Here is a 12913-nt window from a genome sequence, read left to right on the forward strand (position 1 = left end):
CTGGTAGAATTTTTGGGATTACTTGTGTACACTATCATATCATCTACAAATAGTGAAGGTTTGACTTCTTCCCTTCCAATTTGTATCTCCTTGATCTCCTTATGTGGTCTTATTGCTCTAGCTAGAGCTTGGTGTATTATAGTAAATAGATATGTAGAGTTGGCAGCCTTGTTTTGTTCCTAATTTTAGTCTGATAGCTTTGAGTTTCTCTCCATCTAGTTTGATGTTGACTGTTGTCTTGCTGTATACTCTCTTTATTATGTTTGGGTATTTTACTAGTATCTGTGCTCTCCTCAATACGTTTATTACGATTAGGTAGGATTAACATAGTAAAAATTGCAATCTTACCAAAATCAATCTTCAGAATCAATGCAAATACCCATCAAAATCCCCCAAAATGTCTTCAAAGACCTTGAAAATACAATACTCAACTTTATATGGAAAAACCAAAGCCCAGGAGAGGCAAAACAATCCTGTACAATAAAGAAACTTCCAGAGGTATGACCATCCCTGACTTTAAGTTCTACTATAGAGCTACAGTAATAAAAACAGTTTGGAACTGGCATAAAAACAGACATGTGGATCAATGGAACCAAATTGAAGACCCTGATACTAATCTACACACCTATGAACACCTGATTTTTGACAAGTAAGCCAAAATTGCACAATGGAAAAATGAAAGCATCTTCAACAAGTGGTACTGGCATAACTGTATGTAAACATGTAGGAGAATGCAAAAGGATCCATATTTATCTCCATGCACAAAACTCAAAGCCAAATAGATCAAAGACCTCAACATAAATCCAGTTATACTGAACCTGACAGAAGAGAAAGGGGGAAGTAGCCTGGAACACATTGGCACAGCAAACAAATTCTGAAATATAACTCCAGTCGTATCATAGACACTGAAAACAACAATAAATAAATGGGACCTCCTGAAGCTGAGAAGCTTCTGTAAGACAAAGGATATTGTCAATAAGGCAAAATGGTAGCCTACAGAATGGGAAAATATCTTCACTAACTCCACATCTGACAAAGGGATTATCTTTAATATATATAAAGAACTCAAGAACCTAGACACCAAAATACCAAATAATCCAATTAAAAATGAGGTACAGATCTAAACATAGAATTCTCAACAGAAGAAACTCAAATGGTCAAAAGACATTTAAGGAATTGCTCAACATCCTTAGCCAACAGGGAAATCCAAATCAAAACAACTCTGAGATACCATCTTATACCAATCAGAATGGCTAAAATCAAAAACACTGATGACAGCTTATGCTGCATAGAGTGTGTAGTAAAAAGAACACTCTTCCATTGCTGATGGGAGTGCAAACTTGTACAGTTACTTTGGAAATCAGAATGGCAGTTTCTCAGAAAATTGGGGCTCAATCTACCTCAAGACTCAGCAGTACCACTCTTGGGCATATATCCAAAGGATATACGATCACACCGCAAGAATATTTGCTCAACTATATTCATAGCAGCATTATTTGTGATAGCCAGAACCTGGAAACAACCTTGATGCCCCTCAACCAAAGAATGAATAAAAAAAAGTGTTACATTTACACAATAGAGTACTTACTACTCAGTGACATAAAACAATGACATGTTGAAATTTGCAGGTAAAATGATGGAAATATAAAAAATCACCTGAATGATGAAATCCAGTCTCAGAAAGACAAACATAAGTGGATATTAGATATAAAGTCAAGGAAAGCCAAGCTACAATCCACATTCCCGATGAAGCTGGGTTAAAAAGGGAACTGTAATTCATGATCCTAGAGAAGCTAAATAGAAAGGTGAAGCCCCCCCCCCCAAAAAAAAAACATGTAGTTATCCTCCTGGATATTGGAAGTAGTCAAGATTTCCAGGCAAAAATGGAGAGCTTGGGGGTGGGGGTGGGTTGGGGGTAATGGGAGATGGGAACAGAGAAATGAGAAAGGGATGAAGGGGGAATTTGGGGGAATAGGACAGTTGGGATGGAGGAAGAGTGGATATGGGAGCAGGGAAGTATATATCTTAATTAAGGGAGCCATTTGAGGGTTGACAAGAGATTGGACTCTAGAGGGGTTCCCAGGTATCCAAGGGGATTTCCCCAGCTTGTTCCTTGAGCAGCTGAGGAGAGGGCACCTGAACTGGCCTTATACTATACCCACTCTTTTGAATATCTTGCATATCACCATAGAACCTTCATCTGGCGATGGGTGGAGATAGAGACAGAGACCCACATTGGAGCATTGGACTGAGTTCCCAAGGTCCTAATGAGGAGCAGGAGGGAGAACATGAGCAAGGAAGTCAGGGCCGTGAGGAGTACGCCCACTCACTGTGACGGTGGGGCCGATCTAATGGGAACTCACCAAGGCCAGCTGGGCTGGGTCTGATGGAGCATGTGATCAAACTGGACTCTCTGAATATGGCTTACATGGAGGGCTGACTGAGAAGCCAAGGACAATGGCACTGGGTTTTGATTCTACTCCATGTACTGGCTTTATGGGAACCTAGTCTGTTTGGATGCTCACCTGGTCTAGACCTGGATGGAGGGGGGAGGACCTTGTACTTCCCACAGGGCAGGGAACCCTGACTGCTCTTTGGACTGGAGAGAAAGGGGAAGGGGGAATGAGGGTAGGGGGAGGGAAATGGGAGGAAGGGAGGAGGTGAAAAATTTTTAATAATAATAATAATAATAGAAAAAATTCTGAACAAAAAGGGGACTGTAAGAGGGACACTCATGGTGGACACCAGGAAGATTTCTCTAGACTAATTGGGAGAAGGGTAAGTACAGAAGGGGAGAATAATGAAAAAGATATCTTGATAGAGGGAGCCATTATGAGGTTAGGGAAAAACCTGGTGTTAGAGAAATTTTCAGGAATCCACAAGGATGACCTAATCTAAATCTCCTAGCAAAAGTGGAGTGGGTGTCTGAAAGGGCCTTTCCCACTAATCAGATTAGTGGCTACCCTAATTGTCATCATACAACCTACATCCAGTAACTGATGGAAGCAGATGCAGTGACCCACAGCCAAGCCCTGGGCTGAGCTCCTGGAGTTCAGCTGAAGAGAGGGAGGAGGGATCATAGGAACAAGGGAGGTCACAAGGAGGATAGGGAAAACCACAGAGACAGCTCACCCCAGCTAGTGGGAGCTCACGGACTATGAACTGATGGCTAGGGGACCTGCATGGGACAGAGTTAGGCCCTCTGACTGTATGTGACATTTATGTAGCTTGATCTGTGGTAGTGGGCAGGCAGTGGCACCAGGACCTATCCAAGGTGCATGAACTGGCTTTTTGGAGCTCAATCCCTATCGTGGCATACCTTGCTCAGCCTTGATAACAGGAGGGAGGGGTTTGGTCTTTCGTCAAGTTGGTATACCAGACATTATTGACTCCCCAAGGAACTCTCCCTCTGGGGAATAAATGGGGAAAAGAAAGAGTGGACTTGAGGGGATAGGGGAAGAAGAGGGAGGGGAAACTATGGTTGTTAAAGTGGAAAGTAAATTTTTTAAATAAATTCAAGACTAATAAATCCCTTGTTTCTCTTGATAGTTTATATTATATAATTTATCAGAATGTATCCATTCTTTCCTTCTAAATATAATAAAAATTCATTGTCGATAATATTTCCTTTTTAGTGAAGAACATAGTGAATTATTATGACTGGTGCCAATAAGCTGCTATGCGTAGGACATTTCTCACATCAGAATTGAACATTTGAGGAAAGGTGAACACTAGAACTTTGCCTTTGGTCTTAAAATTGTGGAGAGGCTAGTATCACTGTTTTGTTTTCTGGCATTTCTCAGGTCAGTTGGCAAGTCAGAACCTTTCGTGTTTGTCCAATTCTCTCTTTATGAAGCTGAATTTAAAGGCATCCTTGGGCTTTTCCTGTTAATTGGAATGGGATTCTGGGAACACAGAATCACAAAACAATACAATTTATTTGTTGGGAAATTTTCAAGTGAAATCAAAGATATTAAAACGTGTCTTTTCATGTTCAGGGCTTTGCACTGAGGATATAAAGCAGGATTTTTCTTTGCTGTCTTTTGCCACATAGTATAAATTTCATATTTTTCTTCTAGGCTATAGGTACTTCAAATAATGCCAAGGCATCTACTTGACAGGATTTTAGTTTTCTGTTCATAAATATTGATAATACATTGTATATTGAACTATTTGATTTGAAAAATATGATTGAGAATTTAGAATTTATGCATGTGTATCTGTATAGGTATGGGTGTACTACTGAGCATGAACGAGAGTCAGAGAAAGACTTTGCAGGAATTAATTCGTGGAAATTCTACCACCTAGGTCTCGGTGAATCGAACTCAGAGTGTTAGGATGGCAAGAATCAGTTTTGCCTGCTGAGTCATCTTGCTGTCTCCACTAACATACTTTTACAACAATAATGCTTAGCTTTAATTGCTTGTGGTTAAGGTTTTCATGTTTACATAGCTATTAGTAAATAAGCTAATTGATAAATGCTGGTTTTGGTAATTGGTAGGATTTTCTATTTATTGTTGAAAGGTTAATTCTGGTTACAAATAGTAAACAAATAGTTCAGAAAGTTCTTTGAATATGGACCCTAATTGTCTTGGGAATGGAAGGATTTAAATATTGAATATTGCTGATAAAAATAGCTTTGAGATTTACACAAAGAGCTGATAAAATGTAGTATCATAATGCTTGAAAAATCAGGTTTCAGTTATAATTACTGTGTAGACTCAAAATGCTTCTACTGAAATGCTCACCTTTGCTATCATGCTGCAGGCCATAACACGAGAAAAAGCCGAGAAGTTCAGAAAGCTGCAAGATGCCAGAAGATCAGCTCAGGCCCTGGTGGAACAGATGGTGACTGGTAATTACATGAACTTGATTTAAATAATCTTCTTAGGGATTTGATAAACACATAGGTTCATATTTATTAGCTGAATTATATCAGACAAGCCCTTCTTGGATACAAATTTACATTAAAGGAAGTTCGTATTTTTGTTATTATTTTTCTTTCATGCTAAGCAAATTATTGGGGGAAATTCAATTTGAATCAATTGGTCGAAAATGAGTTATAGTAGAATATTTAATAAGTCTATTAGGGAGAGTTTAATTTTCAGCAAACACTGATAAAATTTATTAAAAATAATTTTAAGAAAACAGAGCTTTACTGAAATAATTATTTGTGGGAGCAACTGAAAAAATATTAAGTAAATTATAATTTTTTAAAAAATAATTTTATAAATTACCTAAAATTTGTTGGAAGGATTAAGTCTAATACTACTAATATTCTCATGATTTATACAGCACCTTGTCTTATGAAAATGTTTGTCTTTGGAATTAAAGCTTACTTTCACCTTTCTCTTAAGTGAGGCAAAAGCACAAAGGTCGCATCATACTTTTATCCTATTTTTAGAAATTGCAATTACTCTTGGCCAAGAGTACCTGAAAATCTATCTCTATAGAATATTGTAAAGTCATGTGAGGCAGCTTTTCTTCCAAATTTTGTTTTCTAGACTTGTATTTATGTATAAATTAAAGTAACTATAAAAATCACAATCAATGCAATTTCTGGACCAGATTATTTTTACTTTTGCAAGGGTGTATTATAAAAAACAAAAAAACAAGTTTTTGTACATGTCAGCATTTTTGAGAAACTGCCTAAATTTTGCGTCATAACTTCTGTATATGAATTATTTTTAGTCTTATGTGCCTTGTCGGCATTAATAAATTCAATTATCTTCATAGGAAATCAAGTCATTTTATTCTTTTAATGAGTCTCATAACTGTGTTAGCTGAAAAATAAAAACAAGAAGACATGCCAGCTGAGAATTGAGAAAATCAATTATTATATGTTTCTACATGTTGCTTGGTAATTTTAAATGATGGTTTTAATAGTATATTCAGTCAAATAAAATTACATGATCCAAAATAGTCTTCTAAGCATTCTATAAAATTCCCTAGGAACTACATTAGTACCTTTATATTTAAATATGGTGAAATATGGTAAAATCTATAATTTAAACTTTAATTTTTTTAATTTTTATAATAAAATGTCAAAAAGACCTCAAAGCATTTTATATACACATGTACTGAATTATTTAAAAATCATTTAATATTTAGAAATGCATGGAAATATATTTTATTTTATTAAGTGAAACTAGACAGAGAGATGTAAAGGTAATGAAAAATACTAAAATCAATTATCTACATACTTGTTAACATTGGAATTTCTAGAGGCATACAGAAAAATTAGGTCATATAGATGGTCCTTAATAAATACAAATTAAATGATTGAATTCCATTTAACAGCACATTTGACAGCACTTGGGAAATAACATTGATTATTTTGCTTAGAAAATATTGCCTCTGAATGAAATTAGTACCTTGGGTAGACAGCAAAGATCAATGGACTTTTGGGAGTATGCTTTGAAATATTCTTCTTTGCTTTCATCAAATTTCAAGCTATACATTTTCCTGCTAGTGAAGATAAAGATGGGGTTAACTTTACTAAGATTAAGCCCTAGTTAGGGCCATAATGACAGTAAGCATTTACAGTGTCCATAGTTCTTCCGACCTATTAAGCAAAACTATTTCCATAATTACTATGCAATTAATTAAAATGTTTGGATGAGCCGGGCGGCGGTGGCGCACGCCTTTAATCCCAGCACTCGGGAGGCAGAGGCAGGTGGATCTTTGTGAGTTCGAGACCAGCCTGGTCTACAAGAGCTAGTTCCAGGACAGGCTCCAAAGCTACAGAGAAACCCTGTCTCGAAAAACCAAAAAAAAAAAAAAAAAAAATGTTTGGATGTATTTATTCTCTCTTGTCTTTAAAAAACAAATCATGCAATAATTATTTTCTCAGTTAATGCAAATTATAAAATAAGTCAGAAATATAATAACAACCTGCGTACTTGTTCAACTGTAATTTAAAGAGAGTCATCTTTAAAACTTTTAGATGCTCATTACCAAAGAGCCATGAGGTATGGTTCGTAAAACTGAAAATTAAATTAATCTTTGTGTAATCCAAGATTTTCAACAATTGTTTCAGTGAAGCTCTTAAGTCAAGACACACCTTCCTCGTATATTTGCCTTATTGACTGCTATAATAAATAACATAAGTCTTGTACCATATTATTTCTAAGAAGGGAAATGAGAGCTGAACCATTATAATTCATTTAGGAATTAATTTTCTTGTAAATATTGCCCTCAAGGTAAAGTCAAATCACTCCTAGACATTTCTTTGTGATTATATGAACTCTGTTGACCAGAATAAGTGATCTTCCATGATCAAAAATTAAAATAAGAGATAGCCAATAAAAATGATGTTCCCTATAAAATCATTTTTCTGAAAATTTTCTTAGAATTTTGAAGTATTTTAAAGAAATTTATGTCCATTTTAAAAATATAAATTCTATGTAAGCGCTAAAATTTATTTATGAAACAAAATGTTTACCCTAAAGCCTCTTTTACTAGAATTATACTTTGAAATATTTTTTGCATATTTTATTCTTCTCTCATGCACTATATTCTGACCATATAGTCCTATGCCTTCACTCCCCCAGAACTCCTCATCCCCTGAGCCCTAGGTATACCTCCTGTCTCCCCTCAAAGAATAAAAAGGCCTCTCAAGAAAATCAACCAAACACAGCACATAATACAATAAGGTCCATAACAATCCTTTATATCAAGGCTGGGTGAAGTAACCCCACAGGAAAAAAAGATCAACTAAAAGAATTAGAGACACCCCCACTGTCAAGACTTCCCCGAAACACAAATTCAGCAACTTTAAAATATTGTTTGAAGTAATATAAAAATTACCTTACCTTACTTTGTCAACAACAAAATATCAATATTTTTAAATATCAATAAGGATTATCTTGACATGGTACTTCTTATTAGGAACTTTTGCTCAGAAACAAAGTTTTGTGAAGTATATCTTCAATATATTGATTTAGAACTATATGTTTATTCTCAAAGTGGTAGCTTGTTCTAACCTTAGTGGGAGTAATTTTACACTTAACCTAGGTGCCAAGTCTTTGTATGTTTCCTTAGCTCTACTGAAGCAGATAGTATCTAAATTCTTTCATTGTTTTTCATGAAAACTATTTAGCAAAAACTTCTTTAAGTAAGACTTCATTTTTGTTATTTGTCAAAATAGAAATTAGGAGGAAATTATTTAATTTTGAAATAATTAAGCCTTTAACCTGATAACTTATTTTGCTTAATTTCTAGTGATATATGTAGCACATTAACATTGGATTCTTATCGTTTTACTTTGCAAAGTTCTTTAACTTTTTCTTTAAGACAATTGCTTCTGTTTATTAATGAAATTACAGAAATTTGAGAAAAGCTTGAACCATAATTTCATGTCCCATGCACATTTTTATTCCAGAACATTGCACAGTTTGCTTTCATCTATTTAATACTAGAAATCATTCTGGATTGTTCTTAAATATTATTCATATATATATATATATATATATATATATATATATACATACACATAAAATATAAAGACACAGACTGGTACAGATATATTATTATATCTTAAGAACACTTAAAATATCAAAAAATCAAAGATAGTTGTGTCAAAACATTCAAGAAAATACACATAGAAGTATAACCCATGTCCTAATTATTAAATTATGGGATGCTTCTTCCTAAATTTCCAGAGGAGCTTAGTATAATGGTGTAATAGCATTATCAATATTCTCTACATTAAATGGCACTTCACTTTCAGTTTCCAGATGTAATTTTCTTGTGTTAATTTACAGTCTGGAGACAACAACACTAAATAAACATATAACTAAAAGTAGTAATTAGTATATTATACCAAAAGAACATTTGAAAAATTTCATGCCTTGAGTATTAGACATTAGAGTATAGTATTTAAGGTGTTACCTAATATGCCCAGAATAGAATTAAACTAAAAAGAAAATCATAGGCTTAAACAATGTGTTATCCAAGTCACTAAAATATTTTACATTTAGTTTTATAGCTTAAATATTGTTATATGCATGAATTTATTTACATGTATACAGCACATTTTCATGTGATGGTCAAGTCGGCAGGGATTGTAGTTTTTATGACTTATCTTGTTGATGAATTATCAAATCACTTGTGATTGCTAGGCTGCCTCACTTCTGAAATAAGAGCTTCCTACAAAAGCACACATTTCCTCTTATTCCTACTTCAGTTCTGGACGATTTCATTTGTGTTTCCCTTCTTTCTGCACGACATTAAAGCTGATGCTCTTCATGGAGTTCACATTCTGTAAATTGACGGCTGCATTTTCGTGGATTTACTTTCCACTTTAAGAGGGAGAGCCCCTGTGCTTGTGTGTATGTTTCTGTATTTGAATGGAGACCATAAGAGCTACTGTTCTTGAGGGCAATTGCTGACAGAAACAAATATGCATAGAAATATATTTTCTCCTACATTTATGGCATTAGAAACAGAAAAAAGAAACGGCATATGTTAGAACATTTTGTATATTTTGCTCTCTAGATGTAGTAAACAGTATACATTTTAAAAAGGCTTTATTTTTTTCCCAAAAAGCAACACAATAGTGGCTTAAAAGAATGGTCACAGAACCCACCAGAACTTTGCATCTGTATGTATCATAAATACCAAATACATCTTTATTGCGTGTTATCCTACTCTATTGGATGGTAAATGTGCTGCTAATGATCCTCAATTTAAGCTTAACAAAATAGGAAGTCCTTAGGAAGTGCAAGATTCATTCTAGTTATTTTCTACTTTAAAAAAAAAAACAATGAAAACACCTTCTTTCCCACTATTTTATCCAGGACTCATACTTGATGATGAATGTACTTGATAAAGAATACTTCACTTTAGGTGTCAATTTTGAAGTACTTGCATGGAAGGTGATGCATAATTACAGTTATTCTAGCAGTCTGTTATGCACTGTACACAAATAATAAAATTAATGGATGCACTTCAAGTAATGATCCATTTCCTCTAGGTGCAATATATTGATTCATAAACTATTTCAAAGGTTGTTTAGAATATGAGCTGTGAATGGATTATGATCCATTATCTCTGAGAATCTACTGTGCTTCTCCAAAATGGTTTCCATAAGTATTGTTAATAATGCCTGGTGAGTCAGTGTTTGTATTTTAAGTAGCTAACAAAAAATTAGAAAACCAGATGCTCAGATGATTGATCCTTAAACTCTGCAAAAATTTACAATTATAGGTTGTCATAAAACTTCTATTTTCCAGTTGAGCAAAGGAAATCAACCCTATCAAATACATTCTCATAAAACAGTATAGTAAAAATTATCATAATATTTCTCAGACATATATTAAGGTATCTTCTAGTATCACTCCAAAAATGGAAAATACATGGTCAATTAATTCTAGAAGTTTAATGACATATCAAACATTACATTCTATCATATGTCCAAGCATTTTCAAGCAAACAAGATGTTATGTAATTGTTTGTATATTTTTAATCCCCTATATTTGCTCTTTTAGTGTCTGTCTTCATAAGATGCAAACTATTGATTTGATGTTGTATGTGTTCACACAGAGTATTTCTACTATACACTGAGAACTACATCATAAAGTGCTAGTGACAGCATGTTTACCATAGGGCATTTTAATTTAGAAGAATGAGTTATAAAGAAGTGGAACAGCAAGAATAATCACTTATAAAATGTTTATAGACAAATTTAGAAGGCTGTGCTTCTCTGTGCTCAACACCTGTCTTTACCAAAAATTTCTGCTTTAAATTTTGAGTGTGATTGTTCTTAAATTCATTTTTAAATTATTATAAATAGATGACTGTGTGTTTTACAAAAGTCTAAACCTAAATTAACCTATTTGTCATTGATGAACCTTAAAACAAATTAAAATGTTTCTATATATGGTATTTTATGTAAAATTAATTTTTAAAATTTCAGTAATCAAGTTTTTAAAAATAATCTATTTAATTCATTAAAAGAACTCTGTCTCATAGATTTTCTAAATTTGAAAAATGATGTTTCCTTATTTCTTATATGTTCTTTACCATATCTCGTAATTAGCACAACTTATTTTATTCGTTGTTAAAGATTTGTAAGATGTGGAGAAATTAACATGTGAGCTCAGCTCTCAGTAGAGTGATCTTATTATTATACTCCTAGAATGGAAAAGAAATATGACCTGATTGATACCTGATGAAAGTACTTAACTGAACACAATTTGCTTATGCTTGAGGAACAACTAGTTTAAATTTAAATAAATCTAATTATATATATGCATTTATAGACATTTTTCCATATTATCACTTCTTATATATTGGAAGTTACAAAATTTAATTAGATATAATCAGTTATAAAGCTCATTATATAACTAAATATTGTAGATTTCACAGTGTTATAGATTTGTAAAAATTTTACTTTTCATTTGCATCTCAATTCCTATTGGAGAAATGCTTAACATCTTAGCCTACTTGCTTCACATTATAGAATTGAGTTCCATGACCAACATAACTCATAAAACATTGATTGTATTTTTATAGATACCAAAGTATTTTGTTATTCTTTGCTGGTTTGCATTATCTTTAAGCAAAATTAAAAAACATCAGTCATAATGAAAATTAATATGTTCTCCAGTTTCTAAGAGGTTTTATAAAGTTGATCTTTCTCAGAAGAAGAGATACACTTAAATCTCTCTATCTTACCTACTCATATAATCATTAGATATTTTATTAAGATACAGTTTCTCAACGTAAGTAATTATGCAATTGAAATTTTAGATTCTCTGATACTTTGTAACAAATAAGCTTGTTATTACTAGCTATGTAGTGGCTACTCCCAAAACTATGTTGTTATAATTCTCAATCATAAACTAATAATTGTAAATAGCATATCATATTACACCTTCATGCCTTAATATGATTGATAGTCCCCTTAACTATTCAGAGGATTAGAAGAAAATTTAGCCACAGCCAACCATGACTTTCTTGTGTAGCCAGGTACAGGGAAGCATGAACCTATTACTTTTTGTATCTCCTTCTTAGTATTTCTGTTTAGAAATATGCTAGCAAAAAAGAAAAAGATTTTTGTCAGTGGTGTTGAGAAATGAATTTTTTGTTATTTTGGGTAACATAAGACTTTGAACTTTCTAAGTTTAGATTCATGTTTCAAATGAATAATCTTGCTTGGCAGATAGTATGATTTTAACAAATAAAATGTGTCTTTGTGTCTTTTTCAGTAATTCAGTGAATTTGTTTGGAATGAAAACATGTTGCTTTTCAGATCACCTCTTTTAGACTGTGGCTTCATGGGATATATATTTTGTTTTCCTTTCTAGAGGGTGCTGATGCTGAAAGTATCAAACAAGCCTCAGAACAACTGAATAACCGGTGGACAGAATTCTGCCAGTTGCTAAGTGAGAGAGTTAACTGGCTAGAGTATCAGAACAACATCATTACTTTTTATAATCAGATACAGAATTTGGAGCAGATAACAACTACTGCTGAAAACTGGTTGAAAACCCAACCCACCATTCCATCAGAGCCAGTAGCAATTAAAAGCCAGTTGAAAATTTGTAAGGTAAAACTTTCCTCTTTCCTTTGGAGCATGATCAGTAGGCATTTCTTGGCAAATTGCAAGAGGTCCATAGCAAAATGTTTAGTAATGAGATTTTCAGCTCCCAGGGGTTTAACCGAGAATCAAAAATATCAAAATATATACAAAGAAAATCAGTCTTAATATGTACTGTATTGATATTGTACTTCTGGCATTGATGTATGTAATTTATACATGGCTAATTATTTTTGTCAGTTTGCAGAGGGCTGAGACAGGAAGTATAGAAAGCACAAATCCTTAAAAAAAAAAAACAATTAAAAAATTGGCCAGTAAACTGGAATTCTTTTCAGACGTAAAACTGGGCACGTGATGAAAAAAATGTAA

The 12913-nt window shown here is 33.4% G+C and overlaps 1 protein-coding gene across 1 annotated transcript in view; it reads left to right on the forward strand.

Annotated features, from left to right (window-relative positions):
- Positions 1–12913, forward strand: part of Dmd (dystrophin) — a 1847711-nt gene that overhangs the window by 451738 nt on the left and 1383060 nt on the right. Inside the window, 2 exon segments of the mRNA XM_038316167.1 lie at positions 4768–4855; positions 12312–12553. Coding sequence (XP_038172095.1) covers positions 4768–4855; positions 12312–12553 — 330 coding nt within the window.

The sequence above is a fragment of the Arvicola amphibius genome, chromosome X (assembly GCF_903992535.2).
Source record: "Arvicola amphibius chromosome X, mArvAmp1.2, whole genome shotgun sequence".
Taxonomy (NCBI): domain Eukaryota; kingdom Metazoa; phylum Chordata; class Mammalia; order Rodentia; family Cricetidae; genus Arvicola; species Arvicola amphibius.